Source organism: Corvus moneduloides, chromosome 8 (assembly GCF_009650955.1).
Source record: "Corvus moneduloides isolate bCorMon1 chromosome 8, bCorMon1.pri, whole genome shotgun sequence".
NCBI lineage: Eukaryota > Metazoa > Chordata > Aves > Passeriformes > Corvidae > Corvus > Corvus moneduloides.
The window spans coordinates 30770526-30796095 of NC_045483.1; the positions used below are offsets into that span (position 1 = coordinate 30770526).

Here is a 25570-nt window from a genome sequence, read left to right on the forward strand (position 1 = left end):
ACACACACCGCACAGCTCACTCACTGCTCTGCTGTGTTGACAGGACCCCGCAAAGCCCCGCGAACGCCCCTGGCCAGGTGCTCACGGCAGGTGGGTCAGGCGGAGGTCGCTCCGGGGAGGGGAGCGACTCCGGCCCCGCGATCGTGCCCCCGCCGGCTGCTGCCGCCGACGCCCGCCCGCAGCACCCCCGGCCGGGCATCCCCGCCTCTCCGCATCCCCGCCGCTCCCCGCTCCGCATCCTCGCCCCGCCCGCCCCGCCCCGCGGCGGCGCCGCGCCCGGGCTGATTTACGGCTCTGCTGAAAACGCCGCCCCGTCGCCGCCGCCAGCAACAAGTCGGGTGAGTGCGGCGACCTTGCGGGCGGCCGAGGCCCGCGCCAAGCCGGGGCCCGGCGCCGCTCCGCTCCGGCAAGGCCCGGGCGGCGGCCGAGGCGAGCGGAGCCGCGCCGAGGCGAGCGGAGCCGCGCCGAGCCGGCGGGGCCGTGCGGCCGCGTCCCCGGGCGCCGGGCGGAGATGGCGCGGTACCCCTGAGGAATCGCCGGGAAAGTTTCCCAAGTTCCCCGTCGGGCGCGGACGCGGGCTGTTCCCTCCCGGCGAGGAATGCAACAGACAGCCCGGGATGAAGGCGGGCACCCCTGGCCGGAGCCGCTCGGCAGCGTCAGCCTCCCCTTCCGCTGCCCGCGATGCGGCGACCACACCAGGTTCCGGAGCCTCTCCTCTCTGCGGGTGCACCTGGAGTACAGCCACAGCTTCCAAGAGAGCAGCCTCCTGGCCAGGAGCAGCCTGTTCTCCCCGCTGAAGGACGCGGAGCTGGTGTCTCCGCCGGAGCCCGCAGCCCAGGGCAGCCCGGGCAGCCCCGGCGGCTCTGCCGCGCAGCCCGCGGGGCCCTACCTGAACTTGGGCGGTGCGTCCTGCGGGAGCGGGAAAGGCGGGCAGCCGCGGGAGCTGGCAGCGGAGCGGCCCGGCTCCTACCTGGCCAACTATGTGTCGGCTGAGTCTCCCAGCGAGGTTTCCAAACCCGGCCTCCCGGCCACTGACTCCAAAGCCTCCTTCGAGGCACACGTCAGAGAAAAGTTTAACAGGATGGTAGAGGCCGTGGACAAAACGATCGAGAAGCGGATCGACAAGCTTACCAAAGAGCTGTCCCAGAAGACGGCGGAGCTGCTGGAGGTGCGGGCAGCGTTCGTGCAGCTGTCCCAGAAGAAGCAGGAGGTGCAGCGGCGAGAGCGGGCCCTGAGTAGGCAGGTGGATGTGGCGGTGGAGATGATCGCAGCTTTGAAGCAGCGGCTCAGCGAGTCCGAGGAGGAGCTTCACCGGAAAGAGGAGTAAGTGGGGAGGCGAGAGCCGATGGCTTGGCGAGGGCTGGCCAGCTCCTGCGCGAGTGACAGCCTTTGGGAGAGAAGAGAGGGAATGGCTCAGTTGCTTGCTGATTATGAAAGGTTCTGGACCTCACCAGCTTCAGATCGCTGTATTTCTAGAGTTGTAGCCCATGTGACCATGTCCCCTGCAAGGCAGTGGACAGCTCCCTGAGCAGGTGGCTTTCACACTTGACTCCCAAGTAACTAACAGGGCAGGGGACAGCTCCCTGAGCAGGTGGCTTTCACACTTGACTCCCAAGTAACTAACAGGGCAGGGGACAGCTCCCTGAGCAGGTGGCTTTCATGCTTGGCTCCCTAGTGACTAACTTCTGCACATTCTAATGACTGTGTTTTGCCACTGGTTTCATGGGGGTAGGGACAAGTAGAAGCTCTCATCAGCATGTAATCTGATTTACACCGACACCTCCAATGCGTTGTCTTTTTAAGAAGATAGGGTGGGTAAGTCTGGATGAAGTATGCGAGAATACCGAATAGCACCTTTTCCCTTACGCCATCCCACCGTGGTCAGCAGGCTGCCTGTGAAGTGCGATAGTCTCCTGTGCATCAGCAAAGCTTTACTGGAGACAGTGTTGAAAAGGCCATGTAGTAGTTCCTGTCTAGTGTTTTAGATGGACACAGAACTGTGAAACAGGAACCCCTTATATGGGATTGGGATGCAGATGCCAGAGCTCTGACTAACCTAAGCCATCTAAAAATACGTTCATGCTGCATCCATTAAAAATGTAGTGATAGCTGATATATAATTTATACATGAACTACTTGGTTTATTCAGCACTTACTGAAACCTTTCAGGCTTTTCAGAGCAACACAACTTATTTTAGAGAAATGGAAATAAAGAGCCTTGGTAATGGCATGCCTCTAAACCAATTCATCGGCTTACAAAGGGAAGATGAGAAGTGCTAGTTGCCATGACACTGATCTTACAAGAAATAAGGAAGGTGGTGTAGGAGTTCAGTGTAGGAAGTTTGGAGGGCTTTCATCATTCCTTCCTGTAGTCTAAGGACAAGAAAGAAAAGATGATAATGGCTCCCACATCAGTAGGAGCCATCTACCTTGAAGCAGTGCTATAGATTTCCCAGAAGAGGGGATACATAAAGGTGGTGGGATTTGAGCCTCTGAGATGTGTATCTTCCTTGAAGGGATATTCAACAGAACCTCTGACTTTTAAAGTATCAGGTGATCCTCAGGGAAGAGAAGATTGAAGGACTCAAGGTGAAGCTGAAAATAATAGTGTAACTGAGGCAGATTTGAAAGTATGCTGGAGGGAAGCCATGAAGATAACATACAGTTTCAAGCAGTTTTGATATACCCATCTAACCAGACTGCCCTCCTGGGCTCTTTCATAGTGTGAGTCACTATGAAAAATATCTTAGAGGGGGAGGGATTGCTCTGTGAAGGTCCTTCTTCCTTTTGCAGACTACCAGGAGACCTCAGGTAAGCAGCTGTCGTAGGCTAGATGCAGAATTTCAGGTATCTGAAGTTAAGTGGCATGAATCTTACCCCAAACTAAAGGCAGAATGTGTTTTTAAAAATCAAGGCTAGGATCCCAAAAGGAAAAACATGACTGTCAGGAGAAAGAAACCATTCAGTGGAACAATCCCGAAGTTCTGCAATGCTGCAGAAGGAGAAAAGAGCTTGCGGGAAAAGAAGGGGGCAATTGAGTAATCTGAGTGAAAGAATGGGTATGAGATAGGAGGATGGCAAAGGACGCTGATGTTTCAAAAGAAAAATAAAAAGCTGTGACTTTTAACTGTATTAGGAAAAGGAACAAGAGGAGACCACTTGCTCTTTGGCAGACTGCTTACCCAGCAGTGCTGTCAGGCTGGTTGGTGTTCTGAGGCCAGAAAAGACTGAATACAGAATGAGAAGTGGGAAAACATTGTCTTTCACAGTTGGACATTGCCAGGCTCAGGAGAGGGGCAGGAGCTCAGATGATTGCTGTTAGAATTCTAGTCTTGAAAGGAGGAGGGTGAATGCATAAACAAATGATGAGGTAGCTCCTAAGTTGGTGTTACAGGGAAGGCTGAAGGTTCTTGGCTAGTGAGAAACACTAACCAAAAGAGGCAGCTGCACAAGAGACTTCACAGAGTACAGGGTATTGCTCCTTAGGGTTTTGCTTCCACTTTCAACAAAAAGACTTGGAAGCAAGAGCAGCCAGAGGAATGAGTGAACAGCTCTTACACAGTAGTGTGTTATTTTCTAAAGGTACACGTGCATAATGCATGCTAGTGGGTAGGATGGAAGAATTATCAGAGCTGTGTCTGTGCCCAGCCCCACAGCATTGCCTCTGAAGTTACTCTGAGGGCACTGGGAGGGTAGGCAGGGTGTAGGAATAGGTTGAATTCACTTAGGAAAAACTGGAAATGTGTTGGGTTTTCTCTCGTTCAGATAGTTCCTGCATTTCCCATCTTGGGGGATAACAAGGGATAGTGCCACAGAAAAATGCACTGTTTGGCTTTCCAATTGAAAGATCATTGTATAAGTAGCAAATTGAGAACAAAGGTACGTATAGAACAATGCTTTGTAAGAACAGGGCTGATAGTTCTAGAGCAGCTTTTCAGATTTGATTCTCTAAAAATGCCTGGGACACTTAGCTTTGCTCCAGCAGCAGGGAGGCACTGGGTGGTGTGCAGTAGTAGAGGAGAGAAGAAAGGATATTCATGACTTTGGTAACAACAGTGACACTTGTCTGGCTTTCTCATGGGCCGTTGGTAAACTCTGAGACCTGTATATATATTCAATCCTTTGTGTGTTCAAAACTTACTTGGTGTGCTGAAAAGACATTGTCCTTCAAAAAAGGAGGATCTCAACTTTGGCTTTGATTTCTGGAAGAAGTCCAGATGATTAGAAAGCCAAACAAGACTGCTTAATGGAAATTGCAGAAACAGTTCTCACTGCAGATTGCAGAAAGTCAAAGGCATCCCTTAGGGACTGCTTTGATACTTGCTGACCTTCAGAAATAAATGCTTTCATCAGTTTCTTTGGATTTTTTTTTTTCCATAAGCAATCTTGTGAATATGGATAACTTTTCCTAAAATTAGCATTGGTACTGAGCTAGTGTAGCTGAAAATCTTTTCCTCTTAGCAGGAGAAAAAAGAAAACACCTTCCCTGAAACACCTGAGAATTGGTTTAGACCATCAGCAGGAACAGGGCTGCCCATTTGAAGAGTTTGTAGGATCAGAAGGTTATTTCTTTAGACTTGTCAGTTGATTATTTTTTGTTTGTTTTAAATAAAGCCTTTAGCAGTCCAAGAAAGGCAGTGGTGAAGTGAACATATCTTTTTAGTTAAATTTTCTCTTTGTTTCCTTACAAAAATGGCAGTGCCAATATGCATGCAGTTATGTGCTGTGATACTGGTGTGAGGCCCTCATGGAGGTGAACTGTGTTGAGGGGCAGGACAGCTGGAGGTATAACACTGACTGTACTAATGCATAATTGAGGTAGTATTACTCTAAGCACAGAGCTGCTGAGCAAAGGAATGATTTTATTAGAAATGTGCCCTGAAAGGGATTATTCAATGTTTGATGAAGGAAAATGCAACTCAGAGTGAGTACTGTGATCTTAAAGATAACACTGAAGCATGCCCAAAGGGCTTAAGACTTTGTTGAATAAGATATCAAGAAAATCATTGAAACAAAAACCAGCTATGAACTTAACTTCTGGAGGACACTGAGAGGCTTGTTTCTAGATGTTATGTAAGAAAACTGAAACTGGTAAACAGGATAAGCATTTGAAGTGATGGTCTTTGGCTGGAATCTACCTTTAGTGGTATCTTAAACACTTTCACTTTGGCTCCTAATCATAGAGTAAGATCATTAATGTTGTACCTTGCCATATCTCTGACAGTAATTTCTCTAACCAGTCTAATGCATTTGTTTTGAGACTGGTCATGCCTCTGCTCTGACATAGCCTGGAATGCAAGGATTATTTCAGAATAGCTGTGGTGGGCAGTAGTTATTCTTGCCAGTGGCTTTACCTTAAGTTTGCAATTAATGAAATTATCTGTGCAGATAGCATCTTGACAATGGCATTAAGAGCTGGCTTTTAGAGATCACTGCAATTTGTGGTTTAAAACAGCTTTCCTTAAAATAGGAATTTCATTTGTACAACAAAACAGTTTTGATTTGCTTTAAGCAGAGTACAACTGCAATTACACATTGTTCTTCCACCCTCAGTTTTAGGTAATCCTGCTCCCTCTTTCCTGTTTTCTTTCATCTTCCTACTCGAGAGATTACTCCCCTCCCCCCATGCAGCTGCACAGGTTTAAGCCTAGCATGAACGTCCCACAGAATGGGTCTGTGAAATAAAGCTTTTAATCTTCAGTGTCACCTCAGTAAGTTCAGGGCTCAGATCTAGAATACAGCCCACTGAATGGGTGCAATAACTTTCTGAGGGGAGGAGGTGTGAACCTCTTAAATCAAATGTGCTGTTAGTGGTGTGGGAATGTGAAACCACAACCTAATGAATAACAGCAGCCTTCAGGCAAAAACACCAGTTGAGTGATGGATAAGGTCAGTGGAATTAATACTTAATGAATATATATATATTAAATATTTTGACAAATAAATGACTTTACTACATACTGTGATAGGAATTTTCCCACCTTCAGGTAAAATAATGTGTTTGGTTTTCTATTGATTTTAGGCAGAGTTATGCTAACTGTAATTCTCTAAAGTGATTTGATACTGGGTGCAGAATCTGCATGGCGCCTCGTGCTTGTCTCCACCTACAGAGCAGCTGCAGGTGTCAGTGTTGCTGTGCACAGTCCTGGGGCCAGTACTATGCATCCGTGGGAGGGCTTGGTTGCAATGTGAGAAATAATTAGCCCTTCTTGTCAGGTGTTAAGGAGCTGGAGCTGTCCCACCCTCTGCATCTACTCAGTGTATCACATGCTTAGCTGCTGAAAATCATACAAATACTAAGCATATCCCAGTATCCATGTGCAGGCAACTGCTCCAGTAAACAAGAACTGCAGCTCACTCATCCTAAAGGAGCACTGAATAATCTAGTGGTAAAGGCAGAAGAATAAATGTCACCTACTCAGGCTGTGATTTATAACTTTATTTACCGTGAACATCTCAGGTTGTTTCATGGTTACAGCCTCCATGAAGAAGTTTTTGGGCTAGGCTGGATTTGGAATGAAAAATGCCAAACTACTTAAGTCTGGTTAACTGGAACAGGTTAACTTCCTGGCAGAGTCAGATTAAATTAAAAGCTTTGGCAGCAAGTTTTTACTTACAGTGAGTTCTTCCCCCTGCACTTGTTTTTTCAGCTGAACACCTCTGAAGTGCCTGCTGTACTGCAGTAAATTTCCCCTGGACTCCTCTGGCTCTGGGAAGAGCTCCTCTCTGACACTCTGGCAGTACAGGCATCTCCTGCTCCTCTTGGACACCTCCCAGGTTGCATCCCCCTTGTCTTTCCCTCTCACTTGCCTCACCCTGCTGCTGGCAGCTCAATACACCCTCTGCTCTCCAGGCAGCAGGAGCAATTCCCTCTTCCTGAAAGGTTTTGTCTGACAGGAGCACCATCAAAGACAAAGTAAGAAACCTACCTTTCTCCCTGCTGCCCAGTCATAGCCCTGTAAACATTTTGCATACAATATACCTTAGTATTGGTATAGTAAGCTATGAACAGATGAGATTACAGAAATTTAAGAGATCTAAGCTGCACTGAGCATCATCTACACCACTCAGAAAATGTAGTGGCAGGATCTGTTGTTTACCCCTATAAGCAAGTGCTTATAGGGTGCAGAACTGGGTGAAAGGGGCAAGAGTCTGCTGGGCAGAGAAGCAGAGCAGTAAAGAGATGATGCTGAGAGCAGAGGTATTCACAGGGGGAGTTAGTAACTCCATGTAACCTTTACTCAATATAACAGAAGTGCTCCAGATGTGGAATAGTCAGTGCAGGGTAGCAGAGACCTCTCGTTAGCAAGGGCAACACCTCAGATCTGAGCCAGGCTTTAACAAAATGATTCCTGTTTCAGGTGAACGCTGCTGACAAGGCTGTGCTGTCAAGACACAGAGCCCAATGGGCCCATGCTGCTGTGCTCTGGTTTATGCCTCTACCAAGTGGGCCCCACAATATTCAGAGCCTTAGCTTCCCCCCTGACTTCATGAGGAGCAGTGTCAAACCTCTGTGAACATCCACCTTTCCGCAAGCGTAAGAAAAGAGGGTGAAAGACAGAAATCTTATCACATAATCCTCAAAAGCTTGGCAGAGGTTCTGGAGAAATAAACTGAAAGTAAAGAACATAAGCAAAAAATCATCACAGATATCTAGAAATAGAATTGAAGGGAGAGGGTCATCAGCATGGCTAAGAAAATATCTGGGCAAACTACAAGAGACAAGAAGAGCAATTAGACAGATAAACAGCAGCTGCAGGAAGCTACATGAATTCTTTGAACCATTTCCCTATTGTTCACAGTGGGAAGAGGGTAAAATTTCTTCAGGGAACTCTCTTCAGGTAGCCAAGGCATAGCCGTGGCATGGAGTGAGCTCTCTGAGGAAGAAGTGTTGGAGCAAGTAGAAAGAGCTATTAGCAGTCACTCCTCGGGGCTTGATCTTGTTCTTCTGAGAGATGAGAATGAAGTGGAAACAGAAAGTAGCTGAACTAACAGAAGTGCTCCTTATCAGTGCAAGGCGTGTGACGGAGCCCTAATGCGTGGGTACATTCTGGCTCCTGTCTTTCCAAAGGGAATGTACAGAGTGTATTTCAGCCCAAAGGAAAATTTTTAGATTAAAGTTATTAAAGGCAGGTTCATAGGCTGTACAGAGGCAGCTAAACAGAGGGAAATTATGGAGATGCTACTACTGCTGCTATTAACAAATAATGGCATGTAGGATGCCAAGTTATCTTTAGCAGTCTAGAAAGCAAGGACAATACTAGGGAATTTATTGACATTAGGAGTTTCTTCTTCTCCTTCTGATAGTCATCTAGGTCTTCCTAAAAAACCACTGCTTCCCCCTGGCCTCCTTATGGCATATTAGTGAAATATTTGTAGGAAAGGAAAAATCTGTCGGTGATTATTCATGCCATAGAGCAGACAATTAATGAATTCTTTTTAATTACCTTTGCTGAGACACCTACAAATGTTAACATTCTTGAAACTATCAACCTTTTTAAAAAATGCCAGGTACTCATATTTGTGGCCTCCTGCTGCAGCAAAACTCACAAGCTGCATGTGTCCCTGGGAAGGACATCCTCACGGTGTCCCAGGCTGGTAGCTCCCCACTCTCCCACCCTTCCCACTGGAGGGTCAGCAGCCTGCCAGGCTACGCACAGATCTTCCTTACCCAAAGGGAGAGGGATTTGGAGCCAACCTGCTGAGTAGCTGTGCTTTTGAGCTCCCTGTCCCCTGTAAAAGAGGAGCCTGATGAAACTCCAAGGGCTTCAGGTTGCTCCTACATTAGCCTAAAACCACCATGAAATCAAAGAAGTTACAGTGCTGCTAAGTGCGGTGACAATAAAGCCTTAAAATTGACCTTAATGAGTTTAGATTGGCTTCTCCCTAAGTGTTCCTCAGTGGCTCTTTAGTATCAGGTTGCTCTGGGCAATCTAATAATCACTTAAACTGTACAGAGCCTTGAAATGAAATGGAGTAGCTGAGCTTAACAAACAAGTTACAAGTTACCTCTTTGTTTCTTAAGCCAGATTTTGTGGGTGAGTTAATAGAAACTAATATTCATTGATGTTCTTGGTCCAAAACAATATATGCTTGTTTTTACCTCGTTCCTACCATTAGATCAGCGGGCAGGCACAGCCTGAATCCTAGGTGGTGAGCTTCCATGGCTGACCACTTGTGCCTAACTCAGTACAAAGCAGCTCGCTGGTGAAACAATTATACTACAGTAAACCAATTAACTACAACTATGCTGAGTTAAAACAATGAAATACAGAGAAACTTTGGATTTGTTATAAACAAGCTAAGCTTTGAAAGGTTATTTCTGCTACAAACTATTTCATAGTTTGTACTTAAAATGCTTTTTCCTCAGGCGATGTATTTCTACTGAGCAATCATGCCCTTTTTCATTTGGCAAGCACGGGTTCCCTCAACTCCCACCCGCTCTGTTTTGTACAAAGCAAAAATTAACATGGCTTCATTGGCAGAGTAAGAAATATTTATCCAGGCATTTATTAACCAGGGAAGTCCTACATGCTCAGATTTGTCTTCTTTTGTAATACGTGCTTCAATCTGTAAGCAAACTTCTTCCACCCAAATAGTCCTCTGATATCAGAGGTCCAAATGGTGTCCTGATTAGTGATAGTAAACTGATAGAATGGAGAGAACTTAGGAATGAGCAGTGTCTCAGTACAGAGCTGGGAGCTTTCACAGCCACTGCTGCTGTTTCTTCCAGTTGTGTTACTAGACTAGACACACTCATAAACTCCTTACCTAAAACTTGCTCTTCCCACACATCTACTCCTTGGTCTATAATCTGTAGATTATCTGTTAATCCCCCATGCTCCCACTGGCTCCAGATCATAACACCAAATTTGAACATACTTGTAGGTTTGCAGCCAAAATGAAGTTTAATGGTCACAGTAGCTCTCTTAAGTTAGGAACCACCCCAGCAGCAACATTAAATGACTGTTGTAAGATTATGATGAAATGGAAAGATAAATTTGGGAGTTCATCTCTTTCTCTTCATGTTTCAGAACTGATATGCTCATGGTTAAGTAAAAAACCAGAAAGCAGATACAGCTGTTTCCAGATACCTCGAGAGGTGATGCTTAATGATATTTCTACCCTGTGGACCACTGAAGACTATTTCCAAGAGACCAAATAATGTGAAAAAACCCCACCCCAAACCCACTGCCCATAAATTTAAATTCAGCATTCAGGTTTCCAGATCTTCACTTTGTCCACAAAAAAGTTGAAATCTTTTGACAAAAGTGAAGGACCGTAGTTAGCCACTACGTGCTATTGCCATGAAAAACTGCAGAAACACCAGTAGTTTTTGAAAACAGCAAGACCAGAGCCCTTCTGTTATCTAAATGTGGCCTCTTTGCAATGTTTCCATCTTGCAGAGAAGTTGTTACTTTCAACCACTTCCTGGAAGAAGCAGCAGAAAAAGAAGTGCGGGGGAAAGCCAGGCTCCAGCACTTCATTGAGAACCTGTTGCAGCGCGTGGATCTGGCAGAAAGGCAGCTAGAATATTACCAAAACCAGCAGATGGTGTGCAACCACACCGACGTCAGTGAGCACGTGGTAAGCCAGCAGAGTCCTTCCCTTTACTGTCACCCTCCCCCTGGCGCCAAAGTACTGGAGTTTGAATACGGGTGGGCTCAGCGGCTCAGGCCAATCGCTACTGCAGGCATATGTGCATTTGTGAAATGTTTCTTTAGGTGTGTTTTATTTGTGTTTTAAACTGCCACTTTCATGAGAGAAAGGAGCAGGGAGTGTCAGAGCAGCAATCGTCAAAGACGGTAGAGGGAGAGCAATGAAATATTTGATAGATACTTAAAATTTTTTCCAGCTTTGGCTCTTGCTGCTGTTGCCTTTGCCATGAACACTTTTTAAATATAACTTGGCAGTCTTTTTGGGATGCCAAAAGATTTTCAGGAAAGACGTGGCTCCCTATAGGTGGCATATCAGCCTGCTCCAAATCATCTTGCTTTCAGTAGTTACCTGTCATGAGACTCTTAGAAATGGTGAATGGATTCCCACAGGCCTGTACCCCATGGACTAGAAATCAAAGAACATTGCTTTTTAAAATACATTATTTCTTTAAAAGCCCACGTTTTTAATACATAAACTCAATATTTTTCCTACAATGCATTACATTTATATGACAAGTTTTAGGCACAGGACTTCCAAGGAACTTTTCAGTTTAAATGAATACCCCATGCTGCCTGTGCTCAGTAGTTGCTCACCCTGGGATGTGAGAAGAAGGCTTTTGAGCATGCACAGCACTGAACAGGTATGCAGTGGTGGAAAGAAAAGGTTCCCAGAGCTACTTGGAAGACAACAAGCTTTAGGTAAGACCTGAATAAACGTAGATGAGCTGAAATCCAGTGCAGGACATCTGAGACAGTATCTGTGAGAACATTATGGGGCTCCGTACAGATGGGCCTCAAAATTAAATCATCTCTCTTCTCTCTGGATGTGTTTATTGTGATGCCAGGCTCAGCAGTGTCCCTTGGGGAGGGCTCTCATTTTTAAGAGAGACCTTTTTAACCCTCACTCCACACAGCTGCCCTGCTTTCTGGGTGACTTCAGCATTCCTCTAAGGTCATCCATCCAAATATTGACCATCCTGACCTTCAGGAGGTACAGAAAAGTACACCATGAGATGGCTCCAGACTCCAACCAAGACAGATGACAAGCAAAGTCAGGCTGGGTAAAAATCCATCTGCAAAGTGCGGACAATACCAGGGACAGAGGGAACATTTACAAGAACATAATCATTTTCAGATGCCAAATCTGACTTGCTTGGCTCAGTGACTACATTAAATGATATTCAAAGGCTCAGTGTACAAGCTCTGGTGAGAGCTCAATACAAAGAATGGATTTAGTACTAAGATCGATTTAAGCTGAGCTGGCATTGAACACCTCCTTTCTGACCCCCACCAAAAGAGGGACTAGACAAAGTGTTTCCACACTGTGAACCAAACTGTTGTAAAAAATGAAGTAATGCAAATTTGGGCTGGCACTGAGGCTATGCTGTCCCTAGCTGGTCTCAGAATTTGCAGGAGGGGGAGAGAATGTTTGTGTCCTCACCCTCCACCCTTCAGTGCAAGTCTGGCAGAGCCAAGGGCTTGTAGTTGTAGTTTCCTAGCCACTTGTGTAAAGGAAATGTATCACTGAAAAACTAAAGGATCTGAAAGTTAATTTCATACAGCTTATTCAGCCACTGCCCTTTATTAATTATCTTGAACGCAATAATTACTTCTCATTGTATCCATACTGTTTAACCTAATGTGAAAGATCTCTGTTCAGCTCACACTTCTTTCAATTTACTTTGATCATAGTTATAATAAAAATAATGGGAAAAATCCAACCACTAACAACTCACTTACTATGAACTTTAAAGACGTTTATAAGATGGAAGAGTAATAATCTGTAAAAGAGGAGGATTTTTTGGTTTCTTTTATGAGTGTTGTTCTAGTTTTAACAGCAGGTGAGAATGGAAGTATGGTTTTAAAGATTGTGTACATTTTATCCTTGTACTTTAATTACTTGAAAATGTAATAGTAGTAACCTGGTTTTATTTTCATTGCAGTTTACAGACATTTCATTAAATAAGAAACCCAGATGCCTGTATGTATATCTCCTTTTTTTTACTAAAATGCACCAAGTTGATATGCTTGCATTTCTGCTTTTGCATTTTACCTTATAGGTTGGGTTTGGTCAGGTTCTATACCTGCATGTGGTCTATATTTATGTCATGTAATTGAGGAAAAACAGATTTCTACTAAAAAAAAACTAAATTCAGATATTCTCTAAAGAAAATAAAGAATACTAATTTTCTGTTAAACAGATTACTCCTTCGGCTGACTATAATAGCCTATTGCAAAGCTACAGGACTTGAATCTCTTTGGCAAACACAGTCCAAGTTTCAGTTGGAAATATCTTTTAACATTCTATAGGTAGGAGAGACAGTTGTCATTTCCTAACTGACAGTAACACTCATATAACCAAACAAGTGCCCTGACAAAGCATGGGCATTAACAATCTCGGGTTACTCAAGCAGCTGTCATGGAAGCAGCAGAACTAATTGGGGCTGGTCTCCCATGTCTTTGTGACTTGGTCATGAGTCCCAGCAGGTGGCTTAGAGCACCACGTGCTGCTTGGCCAAGTGACAGTCAGGCAGTGCACCCTTTCCTAGTGGAGACATGAGTTTGGGACTTTCTCCCATTACACCATAGGCCATTCTCCATAACACAACAGATTAGGAATATGTGTAAGTAGAAGTTCAGACTCTCACAGTCACTTACATTGCAGAGATGCTTCTTTTAGTGAAAAAGCATTTCCCACGTCTGGAGGGGGCAGCTTTGCATTTCACACGCAGTGACCTCCATCCTACCCTGACTGTGAATTGGGGACAGACAGCTGTCTTCTCTACCATAAACTCGTTCCATTTAAATACAATTTAGCCCCTTTAGGTAGCCCCTCATATCATATTGACCTTGACCTTCTGGTTTTAACGGCATCACTCAGTGCAGCAGAGGACTGCCTAACATCACCTGCAGTAATGCCTGTGTATGCCTTGGGAATAAATGATGTAACTTCTTCACCATAACAACAGCTGAGAAAAGTAGAACGCTGCATCTTTTAACAACAACTGAGTAATGGACAGTAACAAACAGTACCCAAGAACTGATGGTAAACCAGAGTGCCCAACACTTGTGCATTTACACAGGTCATTCCTAAACCCCAGCAAGTGGTCAGAGCCCAGGCCTGCACCAGGCCAGGATGACACAGTGTCTGCAAGCTCCCAAAACTTCCCTCTGGTGAAACCTGGTTAGCAAAGCTGCCAACCAGGTAATGCTGTTATGTAGGTAAGGCTTAATTCCTACTATGTCAGATGGCCCTCACTACCTCCCACCAATAAATACAGGCTTTCATGGCACCCTTCTCATCTTCCTAAAGAGCAGGAGAGGGTTTTCACTGTACACACCTGAATAACCACAGCTTTTTCCAAAACTGGCTTTGTCAAGTGTGCAATATCATTTAACTCCCAGAAGAAGTAATACTACAGATACATGGTTTTCAGAAATAACAAGCTACGGAAAATAGCCCTATGGGATCCCTTAAAAGATCAACTTGTACATCAGCACATCTGTTCTTCAGTCACAGGATCTGGGTAGATGTGAGCTGGTGCCTTATGTTCATAGTTCTGCTGTTACACTACATGTATCTGCTGTAAAACATTTCAAGATTATGTTAAAAGGGGGTATAATGATCTTACTTAGCTAAACTGAGGAACTGCAGTTTCAATGTAAAATTTCAAAGTAGAGTGCATGGTTCAGCCTTTGCAGCACTGGGCACTTTGCCGTCACTCCACCTGAGCTCACCAATTTCTGCAAATCTTGCTGGGCTTGAACCATCACAGAGAGAACAAAGAATCCAGCTTACTTTGGCCTTTAAGCTTTCATACCCTTCTTCCCACCAGTTTTTGTATTCCCCTTTCTTCTTCTCCTGTTTTAAATTAAAGCCTGAAAGGGAAGCTAAAGTTTCCCTAGATGGGCAGTCAGCGCATGCATGGAGTTTCCTGAGCTACTGGCCATTAGCAGCAGCAGCTCCCTAGGGCCTGGGTGCAGTCCAGGGCAGCACTGAGATTCCACAAAGAAGTCCCTACAGTTCCTCCACCTACTTTCTACTCTTATGGTGCTGTGCGGTCTTCCAAAGACCAAGGGATGTTCATTCTTTGCAGAAGGTTGATGTGAACATGTGCATCTTTAAAAATCCCGGCAGACCACCAAGTATAGACCTCAGTAAGGTCTCAGCACTCCAAAATCAGCAGAATACTGATTGGAATAAAAGTGTAGACGGACGTGCCTGAAGAGTGCACCAGAACACACATAGGGGTTATTTTAGTGAGGAATGCTTTTGAGTACTGAGAAGTGGCATTCATCTTGCAGCTCTGTTTTTAACATGCAGCCTCATTCTGTAAAACAAGACTATTTTTGTCTTCAGAAATGTATGGGTTTGGGATATTTTGGGGACCTATTAGTTTGCAAGACTGAATAATAGTTATTAATAATCACTATTACTAATTTCAGGAGCCGAGGAAGTCAACATGCTTCATATAACATCCCTGATGCAAAGCCTCATTCCTTTCAAAAAGGAAGGATCTTGTTGAAAAAAGCAAAGGATGAAAAAAACAGCTTGCAGCCAGTGAAATGCTTCTATGAACCTGTTGATTGCCCAAGAGAAATATGGAGAGCACAAAAGAAGGTTGAATCAGTCTGCTCTGCCAGGAAAGTGAGTGCAAAATCAAAGATGGGTAAAAAGGCCAAACCGCTATAGGGATGGTGAGCAATATACAGTAACACAGGAACTTGGCTTCAACACAACAAACATTGAATGAAGTTAGTCATCCTTCTTTTTCCTATCCATCTGGCCATGCCAAAACATATCAGATATAATATATAGAAATATATACATATGGAAGATTTCTATTATTTAGTTATGCCATTCCCTCTTTGGGCGCTATAAAAGAAGTGACATTTTATTCAGTTTACATGGAGGTTTTTCTATTTATTCATGTATTTATTTATTTATTTATTTAGTCATTTATAGAGCTTATTTTAAATGACTGCAGTTATCTTGCTGGGCAGTACTGTGGCTGTATGTTTAATTATTTTAGTGGCAGCATGTGGCCTGCTAATTTATTTTCCATCTGTGTTACTGCTGAAGTTCAGAGGAATCCATTTAATCAGCACCTAAATATTCAATCTTTCAGCTTAGGTAGGTGTAAGATCAGTGACTAACAGACATACTTAGATGCAAAAGGCCTACTCAAAGTCACTTGAAGGCTGTTTACAGCAGTAGATTGCTACCCTGGGTTTTTGGCTATAAGCACATTTCCATCTTTTATTAAATACATTAAACCACTTGATTCTGCCAGCAGCCACATTGTCTATTGGTACAAGTTTGGGCTCCTCTGGTGTCCCTTAGCAAGGAGACCAGAAGCTGCCCTGGCAAGCACAGGCTAGATTGGGCCCGAGGAGGAGTTTCAGTGCCAAGTGCCAGCAGCAGGTTATCAGCTGTGGTGCAGCAAGCAACAGGCTAACGCAGCGTGTTATTGCATGGCATCGTGTTCAATGCCTGTGCTTGGTCTCAGGCATGAGAGGCCCAAATGGCCATGATTACAACCCAAATCCTTCACATTTTTATCTCTGAAGAATCTTTACAGGGCTGAGAGATCACTGACTTTGAACTAAGAACCCAAATGCAAGGCAGTTAGAGATGACTGCGGAACAGGAATGCCTGTGTTTACACTGGTTTGTCCCAATTAAAAGGATCCTTATTTATCAGAGAATTTATTTATCAAGATTTTCTTCGTGTATACAGTTTTTTGGTAACATGAATCCTCATGCCATGTTTACAGATATGAACATCCTGATAATGTTACTGATGGGATTTGTTTTCTCAAGAAAAAGAAAGGATAGGGGAGACAAGTCTGTGTGATTTATTTTTTAAATGCTCATAACAGATGTAAATTGTTTATGTGGAAGGTGATTTTTACAGTATGTGTACAAAGATTTGTGAAAAATGTTTTTCATTTTTTATAACTATGTCTGTAAGCAGAACTGAGTATTAAAAGACAGTGTATCACTATGATTACTGCTGCAATAAGCACCCAAGTGGCAATATTTTTAAAGCAGAAGATGACCAATCAGTCAGCTAGGATCAGGTAACTACAGATGTCATACATTTGTCAGTGTACAGAGCTCCCAGAAAGTAGCAGAGTGAAGAAAGAGTATTATTCCTCACTTTTATTTAAAATAGTGTATATGGAACAATCACTATATGTTTAAAAGTTTCTCAACACTGTTTCAGTAGGAAGTCACAGTGTAAAACCAATTCAGGTACTTAGGTTGTAATGATATTTTAATATTTATTTAACTCTGTCACAAGGCCACACTTGGCCTTATGCTAGGCATTGTGTGTGGTGAAAAGGAGTTGTTCATTGTGTTGCATGGGCTTGGGTCAGATTGTGTGTTACAACAACTTTTGTAGGCAAGCTACAGTTGAAGCATTCTTGTGGTTTTTTTCTATTGCTTCCCACATCCTTCCACAAACCTGAAAAAATGACCTTTTTTGAAGATAATAAGGGTGAACATTAGAAAGATAATAAAGTAAAATATATTAATCTGTTTCTTTATCCACCTGACACAGAAGGGATATTTTAATTTTTATTTTTAAATGCCTATCTACTCTGTTAGTCACCAAAGTTAAGTGCAACTACTAGTTCACAAATAAGATGTTTATTTTATTATTTATCATGCCAAAATTTTGACTGTAAGTTGTCCTTTTCAGGGAGGAAGAGGAAAAGAGTAAGAGAAGTTGCATGTTTTTAAACTTTTCAAAGCCTAATTTACACTAACTTGCCAAACAAATGCCAGTTTAGTTAATTAGAAAGAAATTGGATTGTACCGTAATCCCAGATAAAAGTTTTTAGAATATAAACATTCTAATAATAAAGATATATTTCTCAGTTACTGTGTCATTTAACTCTGTCAAATACATTGTTTCTTACAAAAGCCTCCGAAAGAGCAGAGAAAAAGCCAAGCAGCAGCAGCTCGGACTTTGGTTTATACCTCAGGTAAAGCAAGTCAGTGAAGTTGGGTTGTGACCCTTCCCAGCAATACAAATTAACCTGCAGACAGCTGCTCCATCCTGCCTGCACAGCTCACACGTGTCAGCTGCTGCTCTCCTACTGTAATCGTCCTTGAGGTGACCCACAGGGTCATATAACCTGCCCAAAGCAGAGGCAGGGCAAGTGGAGGGAAGGGTCAGGCAAAGGAAATTAAGGGCAGAGGGGCTCCCAGGGAATGTCAGTGATGGTGTCTCTCACACACACTGCCAGTTGCAGAGCCATCATTTCATCAGGCATCTCTCTGGTTAGACTTGGAAAGAGAGGTTTTCCCATGGGGGAACCAGGTTCCTGTCTCATTAACAGAAACAACATTTGAGAGGAATTGAGAACCTGCACCAGGCTGAGTGTAACCAGCTTTAGCTTGTGGGGACTTCTGAAGTTGGGACATGTCAATTTAAAAATATTTTTTAAATCTGGAAGTGTTCTGACAAAGTTGACCATTCACCTTTGAAAATGAATTTGAAGCACAGTTACCACATTTTGCCCTTTGAGACACTTTGAAGGTACCTTGGTGGGTTGTATGCTCACATCAAAGTGAATTTCATTAGGACCTGGATGCCTCATTCCCATATAAATTTTTAAAATCCCATCTCATTTATAACTAAAAATATCTCAGAGCAGTATGTGTACTGGCTGGGCCTTTACAGGTGAGCTTTCTGCTTAAAACAAAATGTTCTGACAGACATGTAACATTATAGGCCAGGAAAACAAGAGACTAATTGAAACCCAGACCTTTAATTAGAGCTATACATAGAAAAAACCAATCACTTTGAGATGCTCCTGCCAGTTGAAGAGAGAGCATGTTTTTAGAGCACTTAATATCATCTGATCCCTCCCCCCAGTTCTGACTCAGTAGTAACGGCAGCCTCCCCCTACCCAGAGGAGATCTGAACACATTTGTTTTGTTTCGAGGAGAGTTACTGCAAATATTCAGTGGGATATTAATATTCAAAGAGATGGCCACCAATTAGAGCAGTTACTAGGTCAAACAAATTGTCACTTCTATGATCCCTAATAATCCTTCCAATGCCACTGGCTCTTTCAATCTACTTGAGCAAAATCCAGCTCTTCTCTCTCTTTATTCTGCGTCATCAGATAGTTGCCTCTATTTGTTCTTACCTCAGACTAATGCTGATTGTTTCCATACATCCTGTCTGAAGTGGCTGGAGTGGACTATTTTAGTGCTCTCTGCAGTGAGCATGGGCATTATTTTTTATTGTTTTTTAGGAAAAATAATCCCAGAAGTGATTTTACTACATGAAGCTCTTAAAAATAGATCCTGCTGCGACACAAACAAAATGTCCTTTTCCATTTTGTTGCTAATGCCACCCTCTATCTAGCCATGCTTTTTTTATTCTGGTCTCTTGAATTTGCATTTGCACATCTCTCCAAGGAGAAGGAGAAACAAGCAGCGTAAATTAAATGCAGTCATTGGTCTGACAAGCCTTTCCCCTCTCACTGTCTCAGTCCTAGCATCTCGCACTGCAAGCAGTTGGCTTGAATTTTTAATAAAATCATGGAAAAAAATATACACATTATATTTCGAGTTCATTAGAATGTAATGAAAGAGGAAGAGGTTCTTCTGAGCTGGGAGGGAAAGAGGAAGAGAGATGCTCCACTTCCTAGAGAAGTCACTTTTAAAGATAAATGTGACAGGTTGGAGGAATTTGGTGTGTGCCGGTGTGAGTTGAGGGAAAGCCAGAGTCACACATAAGGCAGCAGTGAAAGGATGGGGGCCTCATTACTGCCTGCTGTTTCTTAGGGGTTTTGACCTACAGGACATCAGCATAGATACAACCTGACACATTCAGTCTTTAAGTCATGCTTTACACACATGCTTTGCAGCCTAATTACTAATTTCAAAGTAATAGACTTCAGCATTGGGGCTTCCAAGAAATTCCCCAAACTCTGTCCACAGTATTTGTTTAAGCCGTGTGTATTTGCCTTACAATTAGAACCTGTGCTCGGGGCGCTTGTCAGCAGTGGGGGATTTCTGTGTGCTCCCAGTCCTTGCTCCCTCCTGTCTCTGCTCAGTGACTGCTGGATGGGCGCTGGCAGTTCTGCCAGACTCACCCCACTGAATGGCAGCTGGGTCCCCCAGCAGCGCTTTCCTTTACAGAACTTTGCTGATTTTTTTGTCTGATTCCCTAGCTCCCTCCTTTCTACCAACCCAGTGCCTTCAACATGAGAGAAGGCTCATGCAGCTGGCGTGTTCCCTGAACCCCAGCCTACCGATAAATCACTGAATTGCACCAGAGACACTTGGAAAATGCTTTCTGTGGCAGCCCGCGGGCAGCTGCTGCTCTAAGGTGGCACATTCCCACTTGTCCTGCTGGCTTTGCGCTGCCTGGGTGACAAGTCTGCCTGTCGCCATTCGTGCCTCTCATGCCTGTTGGCAAACAGGCGGTGGAGTGACCAAAGATCAGAGGGCTGTGTTTCTGAGAGGACGTCTGCTGCCCATCACCCCTGCGCTGGAGAACAACGGTAACTTTGGCTGAGTGTCCTACACTTCAGAAGTATTTTCATAAAAAACGTTACACACATGGTACTTGCCCTTTGTTGAAGTACAGCTCGGGCAGGTGTCACAGATCTCTGCTCCTGAAGGGATTTCTGATCTCCCACCAGCCAGCATTGTTGGGGTACTTTTGTAAGAGAGGGGAGGCTGAATATTGGTCATATGAACCACACACATACATGCTCAGGTGTGCACACTAGCAGAGGGTCAAGAAAACAACCAAAAGAAGGTTGGTTTTGTTTTGATTTTACTATACATTAATATTCTATCACTCTTAGAGAGAAAACCCCAAAAGAAACTTTCCAAAATAAAACTACCAACAAGCTAGTCCAGGAATTGTATATATACCTTTCCCAGAAAATCACACTTGGCATCACAGAATATATTCATCTCTAGCAAATTTCCAGAAAATTCTCCCCCTTGCAGAAAGTAGTAGGCTCTGAAGATACTTCTAAAACTTCTTCTCATGGGGAAGAAAAAAAACAGGCAGGAAAATAGGAGTATTTTATCATGAACCAGCATTGCTTCAAATCCACAAGGTTTACACTAAGAAACTCCCCCAGCAGTGAGCCTGTAATTGTTTCTATGTCAGCCTGCCTTGCCTACCAACCCTTCTGAGATCCAGGCTATAGAGGTGACCTCCTAAATATGGCATGGTTTAATTATCCCTCCCTCTCAAGCTTTGTGCAGGCACCTGTTCAAGAGGAGCACGTGAAAGTCACCAGTTTTGCATGCTGCCAGGGTATGCCACGGTGTTCGTGCCAAGCTATGCTGGTGCCACCCCCGGGCAGAAGCCCTTTGTGGGGATTAGCCTGAGGAACCAAGGGATGGATCAGGCATCACCCAAAGCCTGGCAATGGCAGGTGAAGCAAATTGGATTTATGAGAGCTGAACCCGTTTCTGTGAGGAGCCATGACTCTCCCATGGCTACCAGCATGGTTGTGCACTTCCCAAGCCTGCCTAGGTTCCTCACCAGCCCTAAGAAGAACTGGGGTAATGGAAGGCATGGGGGTAGGTTGAAAAACTCTCTTGCACACAGCTGCGTTAATAAAGGGTTTAAAAAGCACAGAGGGACCATCTCAAATGGCAGTTTTTGAGCACACACAAGCTCATCCTACCCTTCTCTTGTCCCCTAGAGGTAGAGGACTATTTCAGACATGCTGGGAGCCAACTAGTTCAGTGATGGGGCAGAAGGGAGATTGCTCTGCCAGCAAACACCTTGCCAATGTACTTCTTAAGGGCATTAAACATTTTATCCATTAGGAAATAATGAAATTAAAAGAATAATCACCACTAAATGAAGAAGCCATAACTCCATTGTCAGTTAATTGCCACAGCGAGCACACTGAGCTGTCGGTGACAAGTTTTGTTGTAGTCCCTTTCTAAAGAAAATGTCGTTGCCAGACGTTACCCAGATTTCACCTGTAGAGTCCCCTCCAAGGGAGCACATGAGGGCAACAAGCAGAAGACAAAAGACTGAGTCCAAGTGAACAAGGAGGAACATTTGCCAGAGGACAGGCATAAGTTTAAGATTCCAGAAGCACGGGTGGGGAGAATGAAAATGAAGACACAACCGAGGCAGTTGAAATACATTATCATGGCCTGTGCTAAAGAAAAGACCAGGACAGCAATATAGTTGCTATTCCATTTATTTTTTTAGTGGGCTTCAGTAACTTTTTAGTTTTTCTAACCACTTTTTAAGGAGGAAATGGAGGTGCCCTTCCCACGTCAATACCATATAGTATCACCACTCTCATTTTCTAGGGTACACCACGAAAGGACTTAATAAGAACCAGATAATCTTTTATTTTGGGGACAGGGGCTTCTATTCCTTTGATGCAAGTAGATGAAAACCTACACCATGGATGCCCATCTCCTTGGATTTCAGGATTGGTGCTGTGAATCTGGGTATGTGAGTCTGGGTGATGTCAAAGGTCACTTCTTGAGCAAAACGTAAATAAAACACTTCCCTTTTATCTGTGTACACACTCGAGGTGTCCAGGAGACAACATATATGAGCCAGTTTAGATGTCAGTTTGCAGTGGGAAGAAGTGGTTCTCTGCTCGGAAGGAAATTTTGCATAGTTATAAAAGCTGGTGTGAGTCCAGGATAAGACCGGCAAATGAGTACCCTATTTGAAAATTCGGGTTTTAGGCAAAAATAGCTTTTCAAGAGACACTGGCTGATGAAGTAGTAAGCTGGCGGATGAATCCAGACGGAGCCGTTTTGCCACTAGGTGGTGATGGCTGACAATGAATGGGTGCAGGACGCTCTCAGCCCCTCTCTCGCCTCACCGGATCGTCTCACACCCCCCTCACTATTCCCGTCCTCCTCGGGGGCAGTGCGTGTTCCACTGGAACACGCCCTGCTGTTACCAGAGACAGGCCACTCCATCTAACCCCAGCCTAAGGAGCACGTTAATTAGAGGACTTGACTAAATACATGGAAGCGTCATTTAATTAACTGGAAATGGTGAACGAAGAGGAGACCAGGAATGTACATGCTACAGTTGGTCACTTGGAACGGGATGCTAGCAACAAAAGTAGTATCAGTAGCTGAGTCAATCTCAAAATCACACCAACTGAACAAAGAAGATCAAAATTTGTTTTTCTGACAAAGCCAAATCTCCACAACATCCACCCCAGTCCCCTGGCAAAAAGCAGGGGTTTTGGAACAGTGGCCGAAGGCAGAGGTGCCGGGCAGGCTGTGAAGTGGAAGGATTATAGGACGCGGAGGTGAAAGCCTTGCTGCCAGAAGAGGCCAAGCCACACCTCGCCGGCGCTGTTCCAGTGGCACCGGAGTGCAACTCTCCCCGCACAAGCCCCTTGGGCTGCGGGACACCCGTGCAGGGCCATACCCTCCCGACAGCATGCCAGAGCAGCCCCATCGTCCCTTCCACAGCCCATCCCCCTCCCTGAGCGTAGCATCTACTAACCTTCCTATTAAGCACGTGATATTCTGATTCTTCATAACGCTAATTAAGAGGCTTTATTCTTATTCTAGAAATCAAGTCTACTTGAAACAAAATAGCAATTTTCTGTTACAAAATGATGGCTTTCTCAAAGACATAAGAGGACTAATGCACTCGACAGCAGCTAATGACTGCATGCCAAAAGGTCCTTTGCTTTTAGCGTGCACCCATCTGCTTCTTGCTGCTCTGCCATGGCCCACGTGTTAGAATTTACTGAAAACCACCCCAGCCAGCCCAGGTACCGCTGAAAAAGGGGCTCACAAGGACCCACCCCTTCCACAGGGAGATTGCTTCATCCCACAGCATGTCCTGCAGCAAGAAGCTTTGCTGCCAGGGCAGAAAGCCACAGGAAAAGGAAGGAAGAGGGAGGGCATACGGATCATACATGGGTGAGAACCATGGCAAGGGATGTTCCCTGCAGTCCTGTGCCTGGTGGGCTCCTGCTCAGGCCCAGGGGGATTTAGGGATGCTCAGGCCCAGTAGGTATTAACCTCTCCTAACGCTGAATTCAATGGCCCATTAGACCTCTCACTATTACATTGATCAGTTCAACATGTACAAGCCTGACAATTGGCTGTCTCCTGCCCTGAGGAAGGTCTTGGGGGGCTTTATGGTTGTAAATATATATTATAAAGGTCTTTTTTTTTTTCCTAAACAGCATTAGATGACCTAAAAAAAAAGTTGTAATCCATCTGGCATAGCTCCTCTTTCACTCCAGAAAGGACTCCCATTCCTTCTTGGATTGTTTCAAGGGCAGCCCTGCCTTTCTGCACCTCAACCACCAGTGCCCAAGGAGGGAGACAGGCCTGCCTGGCTGAAGTCACCAGTCACCCATGAGCAGTGCCAGAGTGACAAAATGGTACAAAAGCGGTATTTGCCACTCTCAGAGCAATCCACAAGCAGAAATTTGTTTTTATGAAACATTAGTCATTTTAGATAACAACAAATTGGTACAAATCCCATATTCACATAAATTACCAGCTTTGAATAGTTGACCCACTTTATAGAGAATCTTGGCACAAAATCTTGACTCTGAAATTTGAGGCAGATTGCTTTCAGTTTGGTCAGCTTGGAAAGAAAGTAATGAAAAATATGTTATTACAGGGCTCAGAATGAGGGCTTCTTTTCACTTGAACTGAAACTGTCTCATTCTTCTTGCAGCAATACAGGGACTAAAATCTTCTGCAAGTGTCCTGTTTAGATTATCTGCAGGTAGTTTAGGTTTCCATTGGAAATAAATTCTGGTGACGGACACAGCTCAAACCTGTCATTTGAGTACTGTCCTATGAGTGTGGCAAATGCTGCTCCCTCTGCTGCCCTATGAGTGTGGCAAATGCTGCTCCCCCTGCTGCCGTACTCCAAACCCAGTATTTCAGAGCTCCATGAAGGGACTGTTCTACCCATTGTATGGCGCAGTGCACACATTTCTGAGGACTGCATTTAAGGAGAAAGGTTAACCACTCCACGCCTGCATATACCTACTTACATATTCATGATCTAGTGGGTGGAATCCCTGCCCATGGCAGGGGGGTTGGAACTATATGATCTCTAGGGTCCTTGACAACCAAAACCCTTCTACGATTTACACTTCTTGCACCTAAAACACTGAAGTGTTTCTAATGTGAATTAACCTACCCAACCTCCAGGACCACAAGCCTCTGCGGCTGTTGCAGGGTTGTATGGGCTGTCCCACACCTTCAAGGAGCCACAGCAAACCTCACTATTGCTGGCTTCTCCTTGTAGAATTTGAAACTAGAGCCATAAGTTTTGGCTGTAAACCCTGTTTAAATACATGATTTCTTAATGAAAGTATGGGCTAGCAGGAAAGTTAAGCCATATTCTAGGGATGTTACAAATGAATCAGAACAGTAGATCTATATCACATGTTGGCCAAAAAATCAGCTGAGCATCCGAACATAGTCTAAGCCAACACCAGCTTGCACTAGAAAATAAAACTCAGTCTTCTGGAGACCAAACTCCAGTCCATCACCCAATCCTTCTCTAAACAGATACCAAGACCCATCATTGTGTCTTCCCCTCTCACCTCCAACTTCAAAGAAACGTGCCATAAAGTTGCAAGCTGTCAGCAAACTTTTACCTTCATTCTTGTGCTGAGGATTCAGTTCAAACCCCAATGCAAACTTTTAATCAGCAGCAACACTCATGCAGTATGTAGAAAACCTTTTATTTTTAATAACACACAGAAAGGGGACTGAGAGAAAAGGCATTGATTCACTGTAACAGAGCAGCATGTCTGTTTTACAAGTGTATAACTTCTGGTTGGTAAAGATTTGAGGTGACGGAATATAAGCAGACAATTCCCAGGTAACCAGAAAAGAGAACTACACACAAAAGGCAGGTCTAATATTCAGAATAC

General features: G+C 44.3%; 1 protein-coding gene and 1 long non-coding RNA gene across 3 annotated transcripts in view; one reads left to right on the forward strand and one right to left on the reverse strand.

Annotated features, from left to right (window-relative positions):
• Window positions 1–25570, reverse strand: part of LOC116447256 — a 161919-nt gene that overhangs the window by 17336 nt on the left and 119013 nt on the right. Inside the window, exon 14 of the long non-coding RNA XR_004241534.1 lies at window positions 1132–1387. This is a non-coding gene — a long non-coding RNA (uncharacterized LOC116447256). The remainder of the gene's footprint in view (window positions 1–1131; window positions 1388–25570) is intronic.
• Window positions 306–17549, forward strand: ZNF365 (zinc finger protein 365). Of its 2 annotated transcripts, XM_032116246.1 has the most exons (4): window positions 306–1323; window positions 10407–10587; window positions 12602–12639; window positions 15105–17549. In XM_032116246.1, exons 1-4 carry the CDS (start codon window positions 599–601, stop codon window positions 15349–15351), a joined length of 1191 nt encoding a protein of 396 aa, XP_031972137.1. In that variant the 5' UTR covers window positions 306–598; the 3' UTR covers window positions 15352–17549. The 2 variants fall into 2 exon arrangements, with proteins under 2 accessions (XP_031972137.1, XP_031972138.1); XM_032116247.1 differs by lacking the exons at window positions 10407–10587; window positions 12602–12639.

Coding starts and splice junctions, on each gene's coding strand:
- ZNF365 (XM_032116246.1), top strand. CDS start 599: ATGCAACAGACAGCCCGGGATGAAGGCGGGCACCCCTGGCCGGAGCCG. Junction 1,324..10,406: donor GAGCTTCACCGGAAAGAGGA/GTAAGTGGGGAG, acceptor TCCATCTTGCAG/AGAAGTTGTTACTTTCAACC. Junction 10,588..12,601: donor CCGACGTCAGTGAGCACGTG/GTAAGCCAGCAG, acceptor TTTTCATTGCAG/TTTACAGACATTTCATTAAA.